This window comes from Artibeus jamaicensis, unplaced genomic scaffold, assembly GCF_021234435.1.
Source record: "Artibeus jamaicensis isolate MK-2021 breed Jamaican fruit bat unplaced genomic scaffold, CSHL_Jam_final contig_1085, whole genome shotgun sequence".
NCBI classification, from domain to species: Eukaryota; Metazoa; Chordata; class Mammalia; order Chiroptera; family Phyllostomidae; genus Artibeus; species Artibeus jamaicensis.
In genome coordinates, this window is record NW_026521214.1 from 825,138 (window position 1) to 851,484 (window position 26,347).

Genomic DNA, 26,347 nt, shown 5'->3' on the forward strand with positions numbered 1-26,347 from the left:
TACGACACCCAACACTCACCAAGAGACCAGTCTGCCAGCACTGTTATAACTAACGCCTCCAGGGCGCCCAGCACCAGCCAGAAGGGGGCTGCCGAGAGGCACCCTGGGAGGCCTCCTGGTGTGCTGGGACGTTAACACAGAGGAAGCTCTGAGAAACCACCCCGTGTGAAACCACACAGTGCTGACTGCTGAGGCCAAGGACCGTTCCAGGGCAGAGCACGCCCACACCCTGCGGTGCCCGAGAGGGCTCTGCTGCGTCCCCAAGGGTGAGGGCTCTGAGGACACAGGCCAGAGCAGTGTTGCCCCAGCATGTGCACTGACCAGCGCTGGCCAGGAGGAGCTACAAACACTGGGTGTGTTCAGAAATTTACAAAGCACTGGGCAGAGCCCTGATGGTCTTGCTGTTTTTCACAGAAGCACCTCTGCAACTGGTTAGAAATACAACCAGAGACACGAAAGTGGTCCTTCGCCACCAGAGCCTAAGAACGCCTGCAGCGCAGCCAGCAGCCATTCCCGACGGGGAAAGGACCTGGAGGCCACCCAGGAGCAGAGCCAGGCGGCGAGGGAGCCTTGGAGGAGCTGGCAGGGCAGAGGAGGGGACATGGAAAATGACACAGGGTGGGGGCCACAATGAGTGTGACTGCAAACCGCCTCTGTGTTACACCCCAGTTTTCACAACACAGCACCCAGCACTGAAACACCAACGATCTTTTTTCAACGTAATGAAGCGAAAATCAGAAAACAAACGCCCAAACTCAGTCAGCCAAACTCAGCTTCTCTGAAACACCACCAAATCCTGACCCAGTTTTTGAGGCACCCTGAAGAAGCCACACAGCCACTGCCTCGGCCCCACTCACCACACTGCTGGGCGACGGCCACCATGGTGTAGTGGCGGATCAAGCTGGCCACGAAGGGCAGGGCACTGGGCCGGAGGTCTTTGATGACCGCAGACATGAAGGCCCCGGTCAGAGCCTGCTCGAACGTCTTGCGAGCAGGAGTGTCCTGTGCTTTGTAGCGGTGTGAGATGATGACGTTAGGTATGGCCTTCTCCGTGAAGCTGGAAGACAAAGTTAAGTCCACGGTCACACACCGAGGTCCTGAGCTTCCACCGTGAGCAATGATCTCCGACCCGCCCCCCTCCCCTTCGCCCGGGAAGGCCCGAGTGAGCAGCCCCTCTGCTGTGACTCCCGCAACGCTGGGCCTCGAACACGTGGTCTCACCACGAACACTCACAGCCAGCGGTTCAGACACCACGCGTGTCCCGCCTGGTGTGAGCACAGCAAAGACTCAGGTGATTTATAAAACGGCAGCAGACTCAATGCTTCTATCATTTAAATTTCAGGTTGGTGTTTGATCTTTCATAATTAAATAAGCCCAATTCGAAAAAGTAACAATCACATAGAGACAAAAAAAGCTGTTACCTAAAGGCAGCACACAGCTGCCACACGTTAACAATCAAACCTCAGGTGCTGAGTCAAACTGGTGTTCACTGACGAAAGCACTCGCTGCCCAGTCAGTGACATGAAATGAGCTAGAACCCAAACAGGCTGAGGCAGGCGAGCAGACATCACACACGAGGATCAGAAACAGTCAGAAGTGTTTTTAAAATTATCCGTTCCTTTGAAATTTGAACAGCTCCGGCTAACAGAACTGTCTTCCTGGGACAAGAAATCCACCTCTTAATTTTCCACATTGACTCCGGTTTCTGCCTCTGAAGCCTTAAGGCCCTTCACTACCACCCACGACAGCTTCACACCGAGTCTCCAGAAGTCTTCTCAGGTCTTCCCAGCTCAGCTCCTGAAGACGCCGCTGGGGTCGAGGTGCCCAGTACAGACACCTGACTCCAGTAGCCTCCCCACCCTGCTCTTCCCCGAAGACCCAACACCCCCAGAGAGTGGCAGCTTCAGTTTAGAGCAAGAAGACCTGCAGTCAGCCGGACCGAGTTAGTCTGATCCTTTCTTCCACTTCCCGTCACACTCAGAACAAAACCCAAGGTCCTCACTGAGTCCTCCTGGGCCCTGCCCCCCAGCACCTCTGCTCCATGGGGCGCCTTGGGGGGGGCCCTCTGCCCTTGCACCCCCCCCACTTCCTCCTCCAGACCGCACCATGGTCTCTGGGCAGTACCACCTACCACTCCAAGAGGACTTCCCTGACCACCCGATTTATTAAATTGCCCTTTTGACACCCACCCCCTTAGCCCAGGCACTTTCACCCTTTGTCACCTCGTGGTGCACATAAATTACTGCAGTTCAGCAGCACACCATACAATGTACTTTTTGCTGATCTGACCAAAAAACGGGATCATTTACATTCATTCACACTGGAGGGCTATTGCTGTGTGGCTGCTGTCCCTTTTCACTGCCAGTCTCAGGGGAAAGAGGTCAGCCTCCCCGACCAGGTGACCAGGTGCTGCATGTTCTGAAAAACCCTGCAGCACCGCATCACACCGGCTGAAGTCGCCACTTCAGCCTGACACACACCACAGCACTACTGCTACTGAACCAGTGTACCTCCGTCCCTTCTGCACGGGGTCCTCCCCCACTGGAACGCGAGTTCCCTGAACGCCAGGAGGCAGCCTCGTGCACAAGCCCAGAAGGACACCTTGCACCAGAACACACTCGGCCTGTGAGAGCAGCGGGAATGCAGAGGCGGAGCCAAGGCGGTCTCCACGGTAAACGGACAGCAGACATCCAGGGGCCAAGAACAAAAGCAGACCCCTGCTCCACACTATTCACAGAAATCAACTCCAAAGAGATTCAAGGCCAAATTGTGAAGAACAGATTATACACCTTTTGGAAGATAATACAAACAAGTATCTTCATGGCCAGTACGTGGGAAAAATTCCTCACAAACGGTACAAAAAATATTACGCAAAATTAAGAAATGTATCAACCATGGACTTCTGTTTATCAAAAATTCAACTGAAAGGAGGAGGGTGAGTATAGGAAGAAGAAGGTATAAAGGGGTAAGTGGTAACGGACAAACTACAATAAAAAATAAATTAGAAGGTCAAAAATAAAATGAGACTGAAAGACTGAGAAACAATGAGGCCCCAACAGCAGCAAGCACGGGCAGCAGAGGGGCCCGGACCCCTGTTCGCATCTGCACGGCGCCCCCTCCTCTCAGGGGCAGCGAGTGGTGCGGCCCAGGCCGGGGAGCAAAGGGACCAGGTGAGCCAGCAGCACCTTGTGGAGCGAGAAAGGAAGCGCCTCACAGAGATGGGGACAGGTCACAAGGCAGGGGCCAGGCAGGAGGGGCTCTCACTGATCGAATCTGGACAATCTGGCCATCGAAGTAAATGACCAGCTGTCAGACGCTAAGTGAAGTAAGCATCCGAGAGCCCGGACTGCTACAAACACCAAAGGAGGAGGAGGAGGGAACGCGCTTCCTCACTTCACAGGAAACAGAAACTGAGGTCGGGAAACCAGCACGTGGCGTCTGCAACAGCAACGGACAGGAACGAACCCAACAACTACATCACAAGTGGGCCCCAAAGGCACCGCGCCAGGTGAAGGCAGCCGCACACGAGGCGCCACACAGTGTCCAACCGCACAGTGTCCAGAAGGGGCGGACGCACGGAGACTCGGAGTGGACCACGGGCTGCTTGGGGCTGGGAAGGGGGGGTTCACGTCAGTGGGCATTGAGGAATCTTCCCAGGGGGATGGAAACGTTCTCATTCTGATTTATCTTTGCAACACTCTACTAAAAATCATTAAATTGGAACACCTGAGGTAGATAAATTTTGGATATATAAAATACACCTCAAAAAAGTTAGTAGAAAACCTTTTTGTAATCATCATGCCAATAGCTGAATCGGGGAAGCATCGTCAGTAAACGCTGCAGCTGGCAACTAGCACCCTGATGACAGTGGGGCGCTCGCGCTCTCTCAGACCATCTCCCCGCCAACTGCTTACGAACCACACACAGTGAAATCTCAGCCTGGCAGCGGGGACAGGGCAGCGACACTCCCACCGACGGACAGGCCAGCACCACGCGGCCCCTGGCGGGACTGTGCGGAGAACACCTCTGGGGGCTGCAAGGGCAGTTGCAGGTTCCGGCAGACATGCACGGTCGGAATCTGGTTGGAATCTGATCACGGAGACTCGGGCAAACGTGCACTGGGGACAGACACGCTGCGAGTGACTGGCCTACATCTTCCCAAAATGCCAATGTCAAAAAAGATTTCATAAGGCCAAGTAATTACCCTGTTTTTCTACAAATTCACCTATCTAACTGAAACCTAAAACCTTACCCAACAAACTGGTTACTCGTGACAGGTGGTCAGTGTCACAGATGCCGGGCACCACCACTAGCGCCCTCCCGACCTCGCACTGAGGACGGAAGGGATGGAACGCGACCCTCTTCCTCCCCCCTTGCCAGAAGCTTTCCCACTTCACTGCAATGCTAAAGAATCAGCTTTTGGCTTTATTACATTCTATTACATGTCTTCCTTTTGTTCATTTCTTTTCATCCTTTCCTCTTTTCGTTTACTTTGTTTTATTTTTTCCTTGTTTTTAAAGGAAGTATTTAGCTCAATTTGACATTTGTTCTTTTCCATTACAATTTTTAAGTGCTTTATTGAGGCAGAATTCACATGCATAGAACTCATTTAATTAGCTCAATGAGCTTTACATTTCCACAACTGCACAACCATCACCACAATCCAACCCTGGAAACCGCCACCCTGAAAAGTCAGCCCCACCCCACCCCCAGGGCAACCACTGACCACAACCTGACCTGGGACAAATGTCACGCAACAAATAACTGGGGAAAGAAGTGTCCCCAAGGACTGGAAAAGCAAAAGACCACTGAGTGCGCGCCACGCGACCTGCGCTGCGGCCAGAGGGGCGGGCAGACGGGGGAGAAGAACAAGGCCCTGGGTTCCTGAGACTCCCAACCTAACACGGAGGCGGTCACAGAGGCAGCCACCACAGAGGTGAACGCCAGCCCGCAAGCACCCGAGCTCTCCTCCCTGTTTCCTCTAACGGCCGACACGAGCATCGCGCGGCAACCGGCGCGCCCTTCTCCCAGTCTGCAGGAGCGTGCCCACGGCACGAAGGAACCTGGGCGGGTGCCCCTCCCAGCCCCACCACCCCTCACTCCCGAAACACGGTGTGCAACAGAGGAGCAGACCACCGACGCCGACGTACTTGGGGTGTGCGAGGAGCTGGTAGAGCGCGTGCTTGTTGTCCTCCAGGCTCATCATGGCCACCAGGAAGCACTTGATCACCTCCCACGCCTGCCGGCGGTAGTAGGGCTCCGTGTTGGCGCTCTTCAGGCAGTCCAGCGCAGTCTCGATGGCCTACGGCAACAAGAAGGCAGGGAGACTACAGCACGTGCCGAACCGCACGGCTCTGAGACCAGCACCGACCACACGGGCGGTGCCCAGGAGGGTCTTCGCAAGCACTCCCTCCTGAAGTGAGTGCACGGGCCTACACGGGCCAGCGGGTACGCCCCGTGGGGGCGCATCAGCAAGGAGGGGACCGCACAGTTCACAAGAACAGGTAAAACGGAGACCACTAACTCCGCGTTCAAACAGTCAACGGGAGGTCCCAGGAAAACAGGGAGCTCAGGACCACAGGCCAGACACTGGGTCGTCGCCGCTCGGGCCACGGTCCTCAGGAGAGTGACGGACTTCCTGCAGACTCCCCGGGCCTGACCTCGGAACTGGAAGACCACTGTCCTGCGCTTTCACTACGTTGCTCTTTAGAAGAGAAAACGTTTCACGTCGTTTTCCCAGGAAACCTACACAGCAACACACGCTCCTGCCTTCACCCTCCCTTCTCAACAAGGCTGGGGGGGGGGCGGGCAGGGGACATACGGTCTCACACTCTCAAACAGTCTGAAGCCTGTGACCACTAGGATGACACCTTGATGACAACTAGACACACACAGCAGAGAACCAATCTGTGTGGAAGATCAAAGGTCGGCCCAGGCTCCGTGTGAGCAGCAGGAAGGAGCGGACAGACAGCTCCGCACTGGAGGGCCTGCCAGGCAACAAGGCACGCTCTGCCACACGGAGGTGACACTCTGCCACACGGAGGTGACGCTCTGCCACACGGAGGTGACGCTCTGCCACACGGAGGTGACGCGGCCTCTCGCTGCATGGTCCAGCTGTGTGCCCGCATTCTTCGGGCCACAGCAGAGCTATTGCTTCTCCTGTGGCCTCTGGTCTGGTCATCGACAGGTAATAAATCACGTGAGGGTGACGTCCCCAACTTTAATTTGAAGAACCAGTGTAAGTGAGGAGGCGACGACCCACTGCCGGGAGTGGAGGCCTGTGTGCAGCAGGGCTGGCCAACGAGGCCCCACCAGCAGGGGGCTCTGCGCCCCGCACGTGCCATCAGCCAGGGTCTGGCCCAGCCCAGGGGCGCTGCTGCCAGGACAGTGGGCAGCGTGGGCCCCCGCACACGTGCGGGGTGAAAGCAGACGGCCGCCTGACACACCACACAAAACTTACCTCAAAATGGACCAAGACTTGACTGTAAGACTTGAAACAATAAAATACAGAGAGAACACGGACACAAAATGTATGGGCCTTGGTCCGAGAGGACTTTCGTGAGCTGATCCCAAAGGTAAGTGAGACAGAAGGGAAAATGGACAGGACTGCACAGTCGAAGAAAACCACCACCAGGACACACAGGCTGACGGGAGACGCGATCTGCAGACACCACCCCCAGTGCGTGGCAATCCCACAACACGCACAGAACACACACGACTCAGCGATGAAAACGCCAACCTGATTAAAAAGGGAGCAGCCCCGGCTGGGTGGCTCCGTGGGTGGCACGCTGTTCCATACACCACAGGCTCAAGGTTCGATCCCAAGCCAGGGCACAAACCGGGGTTGTGGGTTCAATCCCCAGTCAGGGAGCACACAGGAGGCAACCCATTAACGTTTCCCTCTCAAACCAATGTTTCTCTCTCTCTCTCAGATCAATAAACATATCCCCAGGTGGGGAGGGAGGGAGGGAGTGGGCAGAGGACCTCAACAGACACTGTTCCATGGAAGACACACAGATGGCCAACAGGTACATGAAAAGGTGGTTACTATCACTAATCTATCAGGAAAATGCAAATCAAAACCACGAGACGCCACTTCACACCTGTTAGAATGGCTTTTACCACTAAGGCAAGAAACGAGCGTTGGAGAGGACGTGGGGAGAAAGGGAATCCTGGCGGGAGCGTAAACTGGTGCACCCACGGTAGAAAACAGCACGGAGACTGCTCGAAAAATACACGACCATCGATTCCTCTCCTGGTATCTACACAAAAAATTCGAAAATACTTATATGTAAAGATATATGCACCCCTTTCGATGCCCAATCAGGGCACGCACGTGCCTGGGTTGCGAACCGGGTCCCCAGTAGAGGGTGCATGAGACGCATCCACACATTGATGTTTTTCTCACTCTCTTTCTCATCTCCTCTCTCTATGAATAAATAAGTAAACAAATAAAAATTTTTTAAAAAGGTATATGCACCCCTGCATTGCAGCATTATTTACAACACTCAAGACATAAAAACAACCTCAGTACCCTTTGATGGATGAGTGGATAAAGATGTGGCACATGTATACGATGGAATATTACTCAGCCATAAAAAAGATGAACCCCTGCCGTTTACAACATAAAAGGACCTTGAAAGTACTATGGTAAGTGAAATAAGTCAAGATAGAAGGCTAAGAACTGTACGCTTTCACTCGTGGAGATAAAACAAAAACAAATAGCCCCTTTGAAAAGCACTCGTTGGGCCTTTTGCTAATGACCCACTGACCGGTCAAGAAAGGGCAAAATAAAAACACTGCTTGTGGGTGAAGTGGCAGCATGTCGTTGCTGTTCCACTTCAATCAGTGGTGTGACAAGGGGGAAAAGAAAAAAAACAAATAGAAATCTCACAGCCACAGAAACAGAACAGGAACCACCAGACAGGAAGGGGGCGGAGGGGGAATGAGAAAGGTTAAGGGGCAGACGTACAGCGATGGGAGGAGACTGGACTTGGGATGGCAAGCACGCAACAGAGTGTACAGTGTGTCACAAAGTTGTGCAGTGAAACTTCTGTGTTATTCACCAACACTACCTCAATGCACCACAAAAAAAATCACAGAACTCACTGCGTGGGTGAATTCTTACCCAGACAGGTAAACAGGCCAAGCCCTACAAGATCGAACAGCAGGACAGAACAGAGCTGGCCTAAGCAGAGGGGGGCTCTGAGTCGCCCCGGTTCACAGAACACTGGTGTGAGGCCAGATATGCGAGTCACGCAGGAGTTTCGCCCACTGGGGTTTAATAAGCAGACTCGGCTCCTCAGTTACATGTGAAAGTGTGAAAGCATGAAAGCGTACGCTGACTCTTTTAAAAATGCCCAGGACACAAGGAATACAGGAACCTTATGAAAAGATGTGCTAACAAAGGTTAGGTAAAATGCACAGTGAATAAGTAGCTGGTTACACAATGAGGAGGAAAACCCAAATGCAACAATGTAGACTCCGACTGCATGAACAAGCAGAACAATACACGTGGAATAAAGGACCAAGAGCAGTCACGAAGGGGAAAGTTTTCTTTTTTTAATCTTCCTCAAAGATATGTTTACTGATTTTAGAGAGCAAGGGAGAAAAGAGACAGACAGACAGAGCGACACGAGAGAGACAGTTTGCCTCCTGCACATGCCCCAGCCGCAACCTAGGCATGCGCCCTGACCAGAGATGGCACCCACAACCTTTTGGTGTACAGCACAACATTCCAACCCACTGAGCCACCCAGCCAGGGCAGAACAGTTTTTTCAATGAGAATGAAGCAAAGGTAGTTGGATGGGACACTGCAAGGTCCTGGGGGCATAGTTTGTTCATTTCCTATGCGATGAAAAGTGCTCCAAAGGGCATGCAGAGAGAAGCCGCAGAGCGGAGCCGCCCGCAGCTGGCTGAGGAGCTGGGAAGGCAGCAGGGGCTGCTCCGAAGGAGGCTGGGAGAGAACAAGGTCCTCTGGAGGCCTGGGGACGAGAAGCAAGAACGGAAGGAACCTGGGTACTAAGGGCCATTCAAGGTAAAGCCCACTGCACATCAAAACGCAGTCCAGTGCCGGGCGGGCTGGGTCTCGCCTTCTCGTCCCTCAGGAAGATGGAGCTGCTCAAGGGTCCAAAGCCTCAGGGGCAACCCCCCACCGGCCTCCCTGCGATACAAAAGCCTCCTCGCCAACCAAGCTGCTCCCCAAATAAATCTTGTTCTTCTTTGAGCCAGAAATTCCATCCCCAAAGAAGTACATGTTTTACTCACATATTTTCAAATAGAAATTAACTTTGTTAAAATGAAACTTGTAGTGTCTTTAAGGAGCTCCCAGAGACTCCCACACTTACCTTCTCCATCGGGAGCTGAAGAGACGCTTTACAATCGGAAAACTCCACGGTAATGCTGGGGCCCTGAACCTCAGTCACAACGTAGTGTAGCTTCTGCGATTCCTTCAACATCTTCCTGTTGCTGCCACCAAATTTGCCCAGCACGCGGTAGGCCACGTGAGAGATGCTGTCAGCAGGGTTGCGCAAAGTGCGCCACAGGGCCTGGAAATCAACACACTCCCATTAAAGCCCTTTCAAGGTCATGCACTCACACAGCCCGTGAGTCAAAACTCAGAAGTTAGAAAAGACTGCGCAACAGAAACTCTTCCTTCCACACCTGCCCCCGCCCCCTGAAAACCCTAGTGCCTCTTCTTGGAGAAAAACACATGAATGGTCTTGCGTATCTTCCCGGAGAAGTTTTACGTCTTTACAGAAATGCAAATGCAAACACTCCTCCATGTTCTTGAAACACAAACAGTGGCATCCAGTAAATGCTGCAGAGCTCAAAAGAAAGAAAACTGGGCAATGGAGGGTTTAGGCATCTCTACAAAATGGGACAGGGAAGAGCACAGAGGGACCTGTAACTTACTGGTAAATTCTCATCATGGGATTAGCTGGTGAGTTCTCAGTTTTTTTTTTTACAACCTAACTTGTATTGTTAGGTTCTGTAACTTCAAAACATGATGCAGAAATTATGCATTTCAAACCTCACATTAGAAAGGATGGCAAAGGGGAAAAATGTGGATCATGCCAGGACCTGCACTGTGGGACTAAATAGTGTGCACCTCGTACTTACAATTACTAAGGGGAGTACACACACTCAGCTGTTCCAAAAAACTGTCAAGTTTCCCACATTTTCCTAGCTAAATAAGCATCTCTGGAAAATTACCATAGCTCACTATTCAAGTATATTTTCTTAAGTCACCTCCTGGTACAGTGCCTAATATTAATATCTAGCAATAATTAACATAAAACCTTGGTGCTTTCCTCTAAAGCAAAAATCTCTCTTCCTTTCCAATAGGTCGTAACAGGCTTCCCTCAAGGACTGCTGCGCAGTGTTGCCCCACTGCTCCCCTGGTGAGGTGTCCCCTCATCACCACCCATCCCCCGGCCCACCCACTCCTCACACTGCTGCTGAACTCCGCAGGAGGGGCTGGTGTCCTGGCACCCACGGGGACTGAGCTGGTTGACGGGCTGCAGTGAGACAGCTCGAGCCCCTGTTCAGTGGATGGGCTGGCTGTGTGCCCCCAAAAGCAGCCTGGGCCCTGTCTCTCCCCAGGGCGGGCTGCCCGCCTGACAGGCTGGCAGGCAGCCGGGAAAGCCTTCCCTGCCTCTTCCTCCAATGGGGTGCTCAACCCTGCTGGGCTCAGGGCTTCCGCGTTGCCACCCCCAATCCACTCCGCCCCAAGACTCCTGCCCTCCAGGGCTGCTGGGGCTCCGCCGCACACAGCTGCAGCACTCTGGCCCCAGCCTGGGGCACACACTCCGCACTAACGGGCATGTAGGCAAGTAAAAGACAAACCTCTAACAACTACTGACCACGTTACAAATCAGTAACAGCAGCAAAATAGGAAGGGAAAACCTGGTATCTGACGTTTGAGCTCTCATGAACAAAAAAACATGAAATGTGTGCAGACAGCTAACCCTTCCCTTGGGAATCTGCATCTCCTCACTGGGTGACCCAAGAGCTTCTGTGAATAAAGAAAGGACCTGCCCAGTGGCCACACACCTGCCTTCGCACTCCATCAACTCAGCAAGAAGACGGCGCCCATAACAGCCTCCAGAAGGGGCGGCACTGCAAAGCCAGCACCCCTCAGTACTTACAATTTTCTTCACGCCTGCTGACGAGCCGGAAGATGCCCAAAGTCCCTCACAGCTTGGCTGCACCTCCCGCACACAGTCCACCAACGAGCGTGGAGAGCTCAACAGGGGCGCCGGGCGGAAACTGCCTGCCCGCCTACATCTCCAGCGAAGACCAGACCCGTGAGCACCTGGCGCCCTCTGCTGGCGCCGAGGAGAACCAGACTCACCTGCATGAGCTCTGCGCGTACCGGCTGAATGTGGTCGTACAGGAAATCGGGCTGCAGGTTGTCCACACACAACTCCAGCGTCCTCAGGCCCTGGCTGACCAACGTCTGCGAGCCATTGAGAGCAGACACCAGGGGGTCCATGAGCATGGGCAGGTAGGGCAGGAGGGAGCTCAGCCGCACGGGCACAGTGAGGCACAGCTCCACGAAGAGGTCCTTCATGTGCTGCTTGTGCAGGCCGCTCTGCAGCATGTTCAGCCCTGTGAGGGACATGGGGGGGGGGGTCACCACACAGGCACCAGCCTCAGTGGCTGCACCACACGCAACTACTCTGCCCCGCACATCCACACGACGAGGGAACATGCTTTACACCTTTCGTATAAGCCACTATATTCATTAGCTCAGCATGCATGGTGAACCTGCAGTCATCAGCTCCATAATTGCATCGTGAATCCCTTTGTCTACACTAGTCATAGCAACGGCAGGCCGCACATAATCAGAGATTAAGTTGTAATTGTACTATTATGCTCTTGTAATAAAACATTACACATCAACCTTTTAATATTATACTATTTATAAACCCAATCTAAAGACATGAGCTTCTGATATGACATGTTCATCTCAAGTTTGAGATTTATAATTTTACATCCTTTTTCAAGCCTCTAACAGACAAACTGATGTCTACGCTCTAAAATGGAAATATTTTTCCAAGGCACCCCTTCTGATTTTCAAAGAGCAGAGCAGCTCCTCCTTACACAGCCAACCTCCCCACTCTGCAGGAGGGCGACCAAGCACGTGCCAAGCTCCTTCCTCACTGGCACGGGGCAGTGAAGAGAGCCTTGCAGTGCCCTGAGAGAGGGGTGGGAAGAGGACAGCGTGTGACAGCAGACCCAACCCGAGGCACCTCCCAGGTTACAGAGAGCTCAGAGAAGAGCAGCTGACAGAAGGCGCCATGAGGTAGGGGTAGGAGGAGGATGAGGAGAAGGAGAGGGGCTAAGAGCCCAGAAGGGGCTCCGCTTGAACACACGTGGGTGGGAGAGGGGAGCCTGGGACAGCCGAGGGCGTGCAGGGAGCAATCGGGCGAACCTGAGAGCAGAGGGCTCAGGTCGAGGCTGCCTGGAGATGGGGCCGAAGACCGACAGTGGGGCCTGACCGCGGCTCAGCGCCTCGTCTGGTGTGCTCGTGCGCACGTCACAGGCAACGTACACAGACATTTCCTAGCTTTTTCCCAGGCACACTGTGCTGTGTAAATGGCTTCCCCTGGCCAGAGTGCAAGGGGCTCGCACACTTAACAACACTACAAACCCCTGGGTGCTTCCAATCAGTTCACACCCATGAACACTGAATGGACTCTAGATGCCCTTTAGCTCTGTACCCTAAAAGCACTCCTAATTATACAGGAATTATAAAATTACAGTTGTGTAAGGTGGCAAGTGAATAAAAATATAAATTTACAATTCAGCTTTGTAACTTGTCTTTCCCCTTCTTGTTCTGATTCTTTTTCAAATCTAGGGATTGCTGGTCTCACAAAACCACCAGAAACAACTTTCTTCGTAGACTTGCTCACCAAGCGCTATGAACACAACCAAGTCCTGACTGGAGGAGACACTAAAACCGTCCGGCTCTCGTGCAGCTCTGCAGAGAGGGGAGGAGCCGGGCCTGAACGGCGGCTCCTCTCCAAGTCCCACTGACTCGAAACAAAAGAGTGGGACACTGGGACTGGGCGTGAGCACACTCTCCCCCCGCCCCCAGGGAGCATGCACACAGACACCCACACCATGACCTCTGACAGGCGCAGAAGAGGAACCCTGCAACCAAAGCAGTCAGACCCGGCGCAACCGAGGCCAACAGACAGCTGACCTTGCAGGAGGTTTGGTAGGAGGGGCAGGAACTCCTGGTACAGCAGGTCGTGGCTGCCCCCGCCGATGGAGCGGAAGAGCGCCCGCAGCAGCAGGAAGTAGTTGTAGGGCTCTTTGGCCGTCTGCGCGAGCTCCATGGAGCTGTTCACGATCTTGTGCAGGTGGGGCTGTGGGGGGAGGGGGAGGCACAAGTTAACGTGGAGGGTCCGCACCCACGGGAGCGACGCCAAACATTCGCTCGATCACATAGAGACCAAAAGTGGTGGAACGAATGCACTCCAAGAGGAAAACAAGAACAGCACTGTCCGACCTACATTTATTCGACTCGAATTCACTTCTCTCAACATGTACGATGCTTTCTACCACACTGGCTGTGGAAGAAGCATTTAATAGGTCCCCACCTGTAGGCTCTGCCGCTCCTGTGAACATGGTCACTAAGCAATCAAACAAGAGGAAAGAGCCCTGCTTTCCATGCCAGTCTAAATGCAACAAGCAACCTAAAAAAACTAAACTTCCCCACCAGTCAGAAATGTCAAGTTTGGCCCTGGAGGCCGTGGCTTGCTGGAGTGAGTGCCAGACTATGGACTGAAAGATCACTGGTTCTATTCCCGGTCAGGGCACGTGCCTGGGCTGCAGGCCAGGCCCCCAGTTGTTGGCATGCGGGAGGCAACCAATACAACTTTCTCTTGTACATCATCCATGTTTCTCTTGCTTTCTCCCCTGGCCCCTCTCTCTCTCTAAAAATAAACAAATAAAATCTTTTTAAAAAATACCTCAAGTTTGAAAGAGCCTCAGAAGACACTTAAGGTAAGGTTTTGGAAGTCTTTATCAAAAAATAGGTATTTCTTTAACAAAAAAAGCACTTTTATTAGCTTATACTAATTTTAATTAGCATTGTAATCCACACTAAGCTTTTAATCTTGTACTTCGAATCCTGGTTTTGACATGTGACAAGTTAAATTTAACACGACACTGTCTCGCGGGTTCACTCAGAGTGCACCGAGAACTGTGAACTGTTGGTATGGTCACCGGTGCAATTCTAAACTCGTTCCTGTATGTGGCGTGATGTGTTCCCTTTACAAAATAGACAGACTACGTGTATGTCTTCTAGACCAGAAGTTCTATGAATCTAGTCTTTAATACATTCTTTAAAAAATAACCTAATGGGAAGATGTTCAATTTTTATTTACTGCTTTGGGCGGGGGGGCGGGGAGATGGGGGGCAGAGGCAGAAAGAGTGAGAAACGTCAGTTTGTGGTTCCACTCACTTATGCATCCATTGGTTGCTTCTTATATGTTCCCTGACCGGGGATCAAACCCACAACCTTGGTGTGTTGGGACAGTGCTCCAACCAGCTGAACTACCCACCGTGTTAGGTTCTGTTTGTGCTGCTATGGTTCTGTACAGCTGTGTCTAGTATGAGTGCAAACTGAATTATGTGACTACATCAAGTCATGTGGATGCACCATTATGTACCTTTCACTTAAAAAAAAACACACAGGTATTTTTCTGTCCTGGCTGGTGTAGCTCAGTGGATTGAGTGCGGGCCTGCGAACCAAACAATCGAGGTTTGATTCCCAGTCACAGTACATGCCTGGGTTGCAGGTCAGTTCCCAGCAGGGGACTCATGAGAGGCAACCATACATTGATATTCTCTCCCTCTCTCCTTCCCTTCCCCTCTAAAGATAAATAAATAAAATCTTTAAAAGAAAAACAGGTATTTTTCTTTCATATTAACACAAAAGTAATGTTAAGGTTGCTAACAAACATGGGTCTTGTTTACAGCTTCAGACTTTCCCTGAGAAATGTCTCTCTTCAGACTCAACTGGTGGCAACATCCAACTTCCTACAAGAGCTCAAGTTTCACCGAGTTTCTGAGGGGGAGATTCCAGGGTTTCTGCTCTGCCATCTGCCACTTTTGAGGGGGGGACAGAACCATAAGTGAGCTTCTACCCATTTTCTAGAATCAAACAATTGATAGAATCAAATCACACAGGATTAGTCATTTGTAAAAAATGTTGGAATCACACTCCAAGAGGATCTGAATTAAGGAACAAAAAATGATTAGAATTCTTGACTTAAAGGGGAAAAAAGAAACAGTCCTGGAATGGAATGTTTATGTACTGCCATAGAGAAAATGAACACACAGAGGAAACAAAATTAAAGGGAAAATGGCTGGCGAAGGCTGGGTAGGTGGGCTGGGATGGGAGTAAAAGACAGAAAACTGTACTTGAACCATTAAAATAAATTAATTTTTTTAAAAAAGGGAAAATGGCTGATGTACCTCATCAGATAAGACAGAAGTGAAGATATTTTTTTCCTTCTATATTTCTTTGCATCACTTAATTTTTAAAATAAGGATGATGTGCTTCTAATTTCACTTTTGTAATCCAGAAAAAAACACTGAGTTTAAAAAAGAAAAGTAGGCCCTTCGTGTAGCTCAGTTTGTTAGAACATCCATCTGATACGCCACAGTTATGGGTTCGATCCCCAGGCAGGGCACATACAAGAAGCGACTGGAGAGTGCACAAGTAAGTGGAACAACAAATCAATGTTTCTCTCTCCCCCTCCCCTTTCTCTAAAATCAATAAACATTAAAATTTGGAAAGGAAAATTACTGGCAGCAATATTAATAACCACCCTCCTACCGTTCTAAGTGTTCTGAAGTTCTCATCTTAAATCACCAGATAAATCAAGCTTTGTTCAGAAATACACAAAACGGTTTTTGTACCTGGCCCTTGTTACAAATATTTTACAAACTCAAAAAGCACTTTACAAATATAAAAAGAGCCATTCTAGTTTTTGTTCAAAAGCGAAAACGAAAATTAAGGAACCGTAAACCCTAAAACGAAGCCCTACTCGGACCGACGCGAGCTGACCTTCAGCATTTGTTCGTTTTCAGCTGCAAAGAGGGAGACTGAGCCAAAGACCAACTTGAACAGCTTGAGGTACAGGTTGGAGAGCTCCACGTTGGAGCCCATTTCTGGCAGGCGGTCGAGCAGGTACTCCACCAGAATTGTAGCAAACAGAGCAGAGGTAGTGGGGTTTGCCAAGAAGGAGTTGGCAACAATCTGTCAAAACAAGAAATGAATGTCACAAAAAAGAGCCTGGCTGGTGTAGCTCAGTGGATTGAGCGCGGGCCTGCGAACCAGACATTTGCAATTCGATTCCCAGTCAGGGCACATGCCTAGGTTGCAGGCTGGTTCCCTCAGCCAGTTCCCAGCAGGGGACGCACGAAAGGCAACCATACATTGATGTTTCTCTCCCTCTCTCCTTCCCTTCCCCTCTAAAAGATAAATAAATAAAATCTTAAAAAAAAAAAAAAAAGTCACAAAAAAGAATCCCTCCCTCACAGCATCTTTAAGAGAAATAAGTTCTCCAAAGATGCAAAATCAAACCTGTCCAACAAATTATTCATCAAAGGAAAAAATAATGAAACCGATTTACTGAGTCTTGAGTTGAACAGTCTTGAGTTGAGTACTTAAGCTGGCTTTCTATTCTGACCATGAAATACCAAGAACGTAGGCCTAACACACACTGGGTTCCTACGAACCCAGGAACCTGTCCAGCCCTAACCCTGTGGCTCAGTGGGTTGGGTGTCCTCCTGCGAACTGAAATGTCACCAGTTTGATTCCCCGTCACGGCACAAGCCTGGTGGCAGGTCCCCATTTGGGGTGTTGGAGAGGCAACCCGTCAGTGTTTTTCTCCTTTTTCTCTTCCCCTCCCCCCTCTAAAAATAAATAAATGAAGACTTTTAAGAAAAAGGAGGAGGAAGAGAAAGAAAAATACTTTTGTTCAAAGCATCTTGAGATTTGGGGAAAATATTTTAACATTTCTCTAAGTTTTGCTTAGTATTTATAGGAAATCCTCAAAATAAACAACACCAATGATTCAACACATAAACAAAACACATGAACATAAAAAAGGAATTTTATACCTGAAGAGCATAATTCTTTGAGATTCTTTCCACCATATAGGGGACGGTAGTCTGAAAGATTTCTTTAAAGGTTAAGGGGTTCATCATGGTGAACACCCCAGCGAAGTGCTCTAACACCTCCTTCTCCTCCTTCATTCTGACCGTCTGGCAGTTCGCCACCCGGATATATGTCTGTCCATTCCCTGCTATCTGGACCTAGTGCAGGAGAAACACACCCAGCGTGGTCGTTAAAACCCAACCTCTGAACACATTCCGTCGCCTAATCAGATGGCTGCGCTTTTCAAAGACAACACTTGAATTAGACACTGAATGCCAACCCCTAAAACCTTTCGATTTCTCTATTCTTAGCTTAATTTCAGAAAACACTTGAAAATATTTTTGGTTAACTGGTCCAAAAGGAACAAACTACAAATTTGATAAACTTAAATCCTGTTTTTATTACACTCATTGACACCGCCGCCCCGAAATACACGTGTGGACACTCTAAGTAAGAACTCTCGCCTACAGACACTGCTGTGCCACAGGCCACAAGCAAACCTGCAGACACAGACACTGCCAGGGGTGTTCACCCTGTGGCCCAACGGTGCCCTAAATTTACCTAAAACACTGTGAGATTTTTTTTGTGGTTGCTTATCACAAGGTTTTGATGTGGGGCCCAAGACAACTGTCATTCCAGGGTGGCGCAGAGACGCCCCAAGACTGGGCACCCGTGCGGTAGACCTTCCACAAGTGACAGGCCCTCACGAGCCGTTCGGTCGGCAGTGCCTCTAACCCTGAGGGGTAATCTGCACACTGGACAGACTGGTGCGAGGACGCCTCCTCACCTGGTAAATGTCTAAAGCCTGCATTGCATATTTGACGAGTTTTATGTAGATCTGAGTCTCTTTGGGCTGCAACTGCTTGTTGGGAACGAACTGAGCTTCTGGAAAAGAGGCAGCACGGTCGGTCAACACAAATAAAACCCACCCTGCGAAAACCACTGTTTGTCGAAACACTCAAGAGGGGAATTACCACCAGGTGCTTTGCACGACGTGATGCCCCAGGTGATGGTCTTGACCCCACAGACCAAGGTCTTCACCAGACTTCGACAATCCGTGACTTGAAATGTCTGCTTGTCCTCCTTGTCCTTTTCTCCTTGCTTCTCAAAGGGAGGCACAGGGGCTGGGGTCACAGGGGTGGCGGGGGTAGGGGGCGGCGGCGGGGGTGGGGCTGGGGTAGGAACTGGGGCTGGGGAGGGGGCAGGCCCTGGAGCTGCAGGGGCAGCGGGCACCCCGGGCAGAGCTGCTTCCACGGCTCCGAGTTCTGACTGAGGCTTGCACTTCTTAAAAATGGCCGAGAGCTGGTACCGAGCAATGGTGTGGAACTTGAGGACAAAAACCTGACAGGACGAGAAAGTGGAGGAGAAGAGAGAAATCACTCCGTTCAACAGGTCAACAACCCCGTCAGAAGCCAGGACAAGAACAGCTCTCTGAAACCACCTGCTTCGTATTAAAAAAGAGCATGTCCTGGCCTGGTAGGTTAGAGCATCGTCCCAACACTCCAAGGCTGCAGGTTCGACCCCTGGTCAGGGCATATACAAGAGTCAACCACTGGCCTGGCCTGATGTGGTTCAGTGGGTTGGGCACTGTCCTGCAAACCAAAATGCTGCTGGTTCCATTCCTGGGCAGGGCACATGCCTAGGCTGCGGGGTAGGTCCCCGGTTGGAGGTGTGCAAAAGGCAGCCAACAGATGTGTCTCCTGCACATCAATGTTTCTCTCCCTCTTTCTCCCTCTCTTCTCCTCTCTTTAAATACAAATAAAAATCAAAAACTTTTTTAAATGAGTTAACTAATGAACACATAAGCAGAACAAATTGTTTATCCCCTCCTCTAAAAAAAAATCAATAAAATAAAAAGTAAAATAAAGATCAGTCAAGTCTTTTAAAATTAGAAAAAGAGCCCTGGCTGGCGTAGCTCAGTGGATTGAGCACGGGCCTGCGAACCAGAGTATCACGGTTCGATTCCCGATCAGGGCACATGCCTGGGTTGCAGGCCAGTTCCCGGCAGGGGACGCATGAGAGGCAACCACACATTGATGTTTCTCTCCCACTCTTTCTCCTTCCCTTCCCCTCTCTCCAAAAATAAATAAAGAAAATATTTTTTAAAAAAATTAGAAAAAGAATAGTGTGCTGTCATTCCCCTGTGGTGGCTACAGACCTTTCGCTACCTCCACTGCCCCCGTAAAGAATCTGCTCAGGAAGTCTGGGGAACTGGGGGACTAGCTGTGACCTAGCACTGCCCTGTGGCCCACACAGCAGCCCCCTGGCTGCAGGAGCCACACGTTACCCCCTCCCCACATCGTCAGCTGGACATTGCTCAGCAGTGTGCACAGCCCATTCCACACCAGGCTGCAGGTGTGCTGGGACCATGCCAGGGTCTGCACTCAGAGGCAGAGTGTGGTGTCTCCTCCCCCACAGCAGCCCATGAGGCGGACGCTGTGCTCATCCCTGGTCAGGGACCTTCAGACCCCGCCCACAGACGCTCGGCTAGTTCATGGAGGTGCGGGAACTGAACCAAAGTGGGCTGACGCCTGGGACCACGCTTGGCTACCTGGCGGCCCCACAGACTCGCCAGTAAAGCACTGGTGCAAGGTCCGCAGCGTGTGGGGTGAAAGGGCGCCGGCCTCCCCCCGATGGTACCTCCAGCATCCGCATCAGGACGTCTCTGCCATTGCCGCTCTCCTGCTCGCTCTTGGAGCGGATGCAGTCCACCAGGTTCAGCAGGAGCTTGCAGGACATGGTTTGGATGCTGCTGGGCAGAGACTCATCATCGATGTTCTTGGCGAAGAGCTGGACGGCGAGGGAGAGGTCGCTGAGTGGCAGGTGCTGCCGCACGTGGTGCACAAGGTCGGCCAGTGTGCTGTAGGCGAGGGGCCTGCAGGCGAGAGCAGCGCTGGTGTGTCACGGGCCCATACCCGCAGGCCGCCCCCCACTGCAGCCCACCCAGGGCATCGGCACTTCGCTGAGTGCCTGTGGCACGCTTCGCAGGGCTGCGGTTTCCCCAGCTACCCAACAAAACTCTAACGTCAGTGCTGGAGTTCCTGACTTTCCAAGTTTGTGCACGTCACAGTGACACTGGCACACAGGCTCACCGGCATGAGCAGAGATAACTAGGAGCCCAACCTCGCCCTGAATGGGTCTTGTTGCTCAGAGACAAACAGGATGCGTCAGTTAATACCGTGTGTACAGGGTGAGGAAGAGGCAGGTTTGCACCTGTGAGCACTCGAGAGTTTGTTCTTGTGTTATTGGTTGGTTACTGCACTGTTTTCCTAACAACAACGGTAAAGCTGCTTTTGCCCACCCTGTGTTGGAGGCACTTGGCAGCATAATGTCTGGGTTATCAGGCGCTTTCACTCCCACAACAATCAGACACCAGCCAGATACCGGGCTAGACACCAGGAAGCCACGGTGACCGAGGCAAACAGAGCTCCTGCCCTCAGGAAGCTTAAGGACAGAAGGGGAAATGCACTAGCAGAGAATAAAGTGTGTACGCTGGTTAGTGCTTGGGAGCTGTGAAAAGGGCGCTGGGACAGACAAGTGGGAGAGGGGTCTGAAACAGGGAGGCTGGCAAAGTCCCTCTCAGGTGGCATCAACACGGAGGCCTTAGGACAAAAAGGGGTGTGGGGCAAAAAGCCAGGGAAATTCCCAGGTGGAGGAGGCAGGAGAGCCCAGAGGGGGAGCTGGCTGGAGGAGCTTCGGGGCAGCAGGTGGGGGAAGAGCCCGGCCCCCAGGGAGTCTAGGGGTGGCCTCTGTCCTGGGGGTCGGGGACATGAAGCCACTGGAGGGTTTCCAGCAGGAGTGAGATGGGCCGACGTCCAAACCCAAGCAGGTGCACTGCAGGTGATGAGCAGTGTCTTTCTTACTATTTTATATCTTTTATGTAGAAAACAGTAAACCGTCTACACCACATTCAAAGCATTCTGCCTATTTTCAGAAGATCTACTATACTCCCTTTTTATTTAAGTCAAAGGAATTACTGATGTTGATTCATTTTATGTTGTAAAGATGATCAAATGTTAATTTTCTCCTTGAGAAACAAAAACATGCTCACAAATACATCTGTCCTATAAAACACCTAATAATGAAAACTTGAACACACTAGAGTTTTAGCTGTGTTCGTTGAGCTCCCTGTGCAGGACCGGAAGTTGTCCTCCTTTGCTCCTCTTGGTGGGTTATCAAACACTCTTTCACAACGAAGAGATTCACTCACACAGGAAGCAAAAGACAGACCTAAAGCCAGCCGGACAGTATCACCCACAGTTGAAAGCAGGACTGCTCTGATTTTCCCCTTTAAGCTAAGGCACACGCAGCAACCTCGGGCATTTCAAGAAAGCCCTGCAGTTCTGGATCCCATGGGAATGAGGGTCCAGCAGCCAGGGTTTGAAAGGCTCCCAATACCAAGTGCCAGGAGTCACTGCCCCTCACACTTCATCTGCCAGACATCACAAGTTTAACTGCTTACCTGAGAGTCTCCCGAGCAGTGTATCCTGAGCCGATCAGTATGGATTCATCAAACAGCTTGTCCATGCAAGGAATGAACTCTAGAAAACAAATATCCACGGCACATGTCACCAACTAAACCAGGTATACATCGCCCAACAGCACTTTCACAGTGGCCGGTGCCGCCAATCGGCAATCCAGACCTGAAGGGGAAGAGAGCAGCACGCACGCTGTGTCCTACTCAGAGACACGGGCTTCGCTGGCCTCGGACGCCCTCTGCTGCCGGAGGCAGGCAGAACCACAGTCAGCGTCAGAGAATAAACCAGGGAAAGGCAAGCTCCACCGCCCGTGCCAGAGAACGTGCCCCCACCCAGTCCTTCACTGGAGGCGTGTTCCATCACCCTGAGAAAGCTGCAGCCGTCCACCCAAACCTGTCTGGAGAAGGGGGCAGTATCTCCTCATGCCCCTTCAGTCACCGCCCTGGAGTCACCCTCCTGACACACTTTATAGTCAGTCCTTATGGAGAACTAAGAACGTTTCTGCATATAAATTACAAAGGTCTGGGAATTTTAGTCTTCACAAAGGCATGGGCCTCAGGTGAGGGGTCCCGACTGCCTGGAGGAAACCGACCAGAAGCTGGGGGAGCTCCTCTGTTCGCCTAGTCCTGCACGTGGAACCACCACCCACCCCGTCCCCAGGGGCCTGAGGACCCAACAGCACCAGAGAGATCTGGTCTCCGCTCAGGACGTGCAGACGGGTGGCAGCCTACACATTCTAAGCCTCTATACCCTGCGCCCCTTGGGGGACTCAGGCCTCATTCATCAAAGGACATCTAGGTTCTGGAACAAGCCCGACATCACAGCCAGCTTCAGTGAGCCAGATGAAGCACCCTCTGCCCAGCAAACAGCTGCGGAGGGTCAAAGACAGAAAAGAACCGTGTGCACTGGAGATGCAGCACCACCTGTGGGCGACAGACACCGCACGGCAGCACAGCGGCACACACCCGCAGCAGGAGGGCCGGAGGCCACATCCCCACACCACCCTCCGCGCAGTGGCCAGGAGGACGGAGGCACAGAAGGACAGCGGCAGAGAATGTGAACACTGAAGCTGGCCAGCTGGCCAAGGGACAAGTTCAGAGGGAAGGGTAAGATACGAAGCTGTACAGCACTGGGTGTCAGAGGAGATGGGTGAGCACTCCAGGAAACCATCAGGTTTTCGCAAATGCTGCTCTTCAGAATCGGGCAACCGGGTTATCGTGTGATGCCATCTGAGATGCCAAGAAAGTAAGGCTATGTGAAAAATGTTCGTGGATGTGTAAGTGTGAACACACTACCATTTAGTGTTAGTGTGAACTATGGGCAGACATTTTCGTATTCTATAACGTGCTTAATATTTAACATGATCCTTCAGTATTTCTTTCAAAAAAAACTTTTGAGATGTGATGCTGTTACTTATTTAACTCCAGGAGCTGTTATGGGCTTCAAAGTAAACCATCCTAAAAGCTAAATTCAACAAGTCTAAATGTACAAAAAAATGAACATGTCTAACGTGATCAGCCCCTGGAGAGCAGCATCGCGGGGCCCGAAGGAGGGCCTGGCTGCGTGCTGGGGGCGTGGGAAGTCTGCAATCCGCCCGCTCTCCGGCAAGCACAGGCCTCCTGCTGCAAACCTCCCTGGGTGCACCCCGGGCCCACACTGCGTGCACGGCAAGAACACGAACGAGGATATGGGACCGGCACCCCAGGCGCAGCCCGGCACCTTCAGCAGATCTGAAACATCCCGGTGGGCACGGCGCTGCTTGGACGCTGCTCAGAGGGGAAGCCCCTCAAGGGGGCGAGGGCGAGCAGCGGTGCGGAACCGGCTGCAAGCGCTCCACTGCTCAGCCTGGATGTGGCTCGCACATGCGTGTGTTCCGTGTTTTTGGTGAAATCATATATTTCTGTGCACTTACCTATATGTGCTACATTTCAAAAAATGTTTTAAATCTTCCTTCAACAATATCCACATGCAAGAGTCACACCATAATTGTATTTTAATAGCACAAAAATATCTGAGCTTCGGTGCTAACTAGAGTGTAAACTCTCAATTGTACACACCTTTTCATGTTTAAAAACCATGAAAAGAAGCCCAATCTCAGTTTGACATAAGCTCTGAATTACTAGCAAATGAAACAATACTGAAAAATTACTGGAGCAAGTGATATATCAGGAATGGAATTTCAACCTAAGATTAGGACATACCAAATATAAAAAGCATTTAAAAATTAGAATTCAATAATTGACAGAAAAAGTATAATTATCAGATTAGCCAAAAGCAAGTATCAATCTTGTGCATAAAAACAACCAATCCGTGACTACACAGCATAAAGAACAAAATCACTGTTTCCTCCTTACCTATTAAAGTCAGAGAGCAAATGGCCATTTGGAATTTCAAACGTTACAGTCAAAAGGCAGAAAAGTGCCAAGGGCGACTCAGAACGTAAATCAGCTACGCGGAGGAAACCATCACGGTCATGGTGAGGCCACTGAGAGGACAAAGGGAGCACCGCGGTGGCAGGCTCGGGGGCACAGGGCAGAGGCAGACAGGCGGAGAAGGAAGGGAGGAGGGCGTACTCGCGCTGGCCACGAAGAAACGACAAGGGAAGCCTAAAAATATCTGAGCACTGGAGAGAGAACGACTCCCTAAGACAAGGTGACGTCAGGCAGAAAGAGGACGCTGTGCTGCCTTCTGCCACCCAAGACACGACTCGGGCCTACGTTCCCTCCGCACACCCTCAGTGTGGGAACGACAGGCTGTCGGCCAGCCCCGGCCCCAGAGACGCGGGCCGCGCGCACACCAGCACCCCGGGCGGGAGACGTACGGTTTCTGAGCTCGGTCGTGAGGATGTGCTTCGCCGCAATCAGAAGCTCCTTCCTGAGGTGCGCAGTCTCCGCTGGGCAGTTTGAGAGCAGCTGTAACATCCCTTTCACCATCTGCTGAGAGTACTTCGTCACCAGCTCCTACAAAAATAAGACGAGAACAAGTCACATGGACAGGAGCGTATTAAGAAAACCCCAAGTCTGTAAACTAAACTCAATGAAACTAAGCTTGGCTCAAAGGACTCCCTGAAAGCAACAGACTTGATGAACAAGCATCACACGCAGGGTGTGAATGGCGTGAGTGTGCACACAGCCACACCAGAAGGGGGTGTGCTGCACAAACGCAGGCCCTTCGACACAGCGGGACTACGGTGTCTTCCCCGGGTCTTCTCCGCTCTCAACCACGCACGCTGACGGCCTGCACATCAAGGGGGCAGAGGGATGCTGAAGCTAAGATGGAACGCAGACTCCTCACTCCGCCACGCCACCTCGGCGAGGTCCGAATGACACGGAGGACACGTTTGGTCCACTCGGTGAGTTCTGGACACGACCTCTTGTGAGCTGCTGCAGGAAGGCGACTGGCCACAGAGGCTCGAGCCGACTGGGAATCTGAGTCAGCGGTTCCCAATTCAGACTTCCACAACCCAGTGTCCCAACTCCAGGGCCTGACGGGGGCTGGGGGTGGGAGGAGGAAGTGGACCGCAAACACACGAAGGAGAATTTTGCAGGGTGAAGAAACATTCTGTATTTTGATGTGTTGCTGGTTACCAACTGTATGTGTCAACTGACCTAGTACCGTTCACCTACAAAAGGGGGACTTTACCTCATGAAAATTTTATCTCAGTAAACCTGACTTAAGACAAGGTTGAAGAACTCACCTGGTAAATTCTGATGATATAAGCTAAAAACGACAATGTTTTAATCTGAGCAGCAATAAAGTCAGCATACAACTCCTTGTTGTAAAGCTTATGTTGCCTGAATGAGAAATGAATAAAATTTACATTAGCCTAGAACAACTGAGCCCAAAAGTCCGATTTCCACGCAGACCAGAACAGCACGGCGGCAACGACGCATGCCCTACACCCCCACGCAGCTCCGAGCAGCACGAGGGCTGCTGCAGCCGCCCCACAGCGGCCCGGGGGCACCCCACAGAACCCCAACCCCTCACCCAGCAGACAGCATCGGGGCAGCTATCTGCCCAATGAGGGAGCCTGGGCTAAGGCCACCGGGGCCATTCCAGCTGATTCGCCCTCAGATCCCGCCCTCAACTGACTCAAAGCCACTTAGTCTACAGGTCGAGAAAGCAAGTAACAAAGGTCTTGGGAGGAATGCTGTCAACTCGGAGAAAAAGCTTCACTGGAAGAAGCACCGCAGTTCACCTCGTCTGTAACTGAGGACGATGGGTGGGGGAACAGAGGAAATAAAAAGAGGGTCAAGAACATTCCAGCCCCGGCTGGTACAGCTCAGTGGATTGAGTGCCAGCCTGCAAACCAGAGGGTCACCAGTTCAATTCCCAGTCAAGGCACATTCCTGGGTTGCAGGTCAGGTCCCCAGTGGGGGGCACTCGAGAGGCAGCCACACACTGATGTTTCCCTGTCTCTCTCTCTCTCCATTCCCCCTCTCTCTAAAAATAAATAAATAAAATCCTTAAAAAAAGAAGAAAAATATTCCAGCACTCACGCAGAAAGGAACAGCAGAGACAAAGAACGGCTTGAAGGTGAGAAAGGCCCGGAGACCCCAGGGAGAAGTGAGTGAGCAATGCCTAACGGTGGTTCCAAATTTACGAGACACCACAAGCCAAGGCATTAGCTTGTCTTTTTCAATTAAGAAACTATCACTGTCATCACTGAAACACAAGTTCAAAA

At 51.4% G+C, this 26,347-nt stretch overlaps 1 protein-coding gene and 1 non-coding gene across 5 annotated transcripts in view; one reads left to right on the forward strand and one right to left on the reverse strand.

Annotated features, from left to right (window-relative positions):
- TRRAP (transformation/transcription domain associated protein) overlaps positions 1–26,347 on the reverse strand; it is a 124,439-nt gene that overhangs the window by 76,244 nt on the left and 21,848 nt on the right. For all 4 annotated transcript variants that reach the window (XM_037164016.2, XM_037164013.2, XM_037164015.2 and 1 more), the window contains exons 11-23: positions 25,361–25,457; positions 24,485–24,623; positions 21,648–21,726; positions 19,826–20,060; positions 18,160–18,526; positions 17,973–18,070; positions 17,149–17,343; positions 16,091–16,282; positions 13,214–13,379; positions 11,357–11,613; positions 9,348–9,548; positions 5,151–5,302; positions 858–1,057 (exon numbers count right to left, since the gene is read on the reverse strand). In XM_037164016.2, the coding sequence (XP_037019911.1) occupies positions 858–1,057; positions 5,151–5,302; positions 9,348–9,548; positions 11,357–11,613; positions 13,214–13,379; positions 16,091–16,282; positions 17,149–17,343; positions 17,973–18,070; positions 18,160–18,526; positions 19,826–20,060; positions 21,648–21,726; positions 24,485–24,623; positions 25,361–25,457 (2,378 nt within the window). The remainder of the gene's footprint in view (positions 1–857; positions 1,058–5,150; positions 5,303–9,347; positions 9,549–11,356; positions 11,614–13,213; positions 13,380–16,090; positions 16,283–17,148; positions 17,344–17,972; positions 18,071–18,159; positions 18,527–19,825; positions 20,061–21,647; positions 21,727–24,484; positions 24,624–25,360; positions 25,458–26,347) is intronic.
- LOC119062981 (small nucleolar RNA SNORA21) lies at positions 7,726–7,862 on the forward strand. Its single transcript, XR_005085081.2, has one exon. It is a non-coding gene; the product is annotated as a small nucleolar RNA SNORA21 (small nucleolar RNA).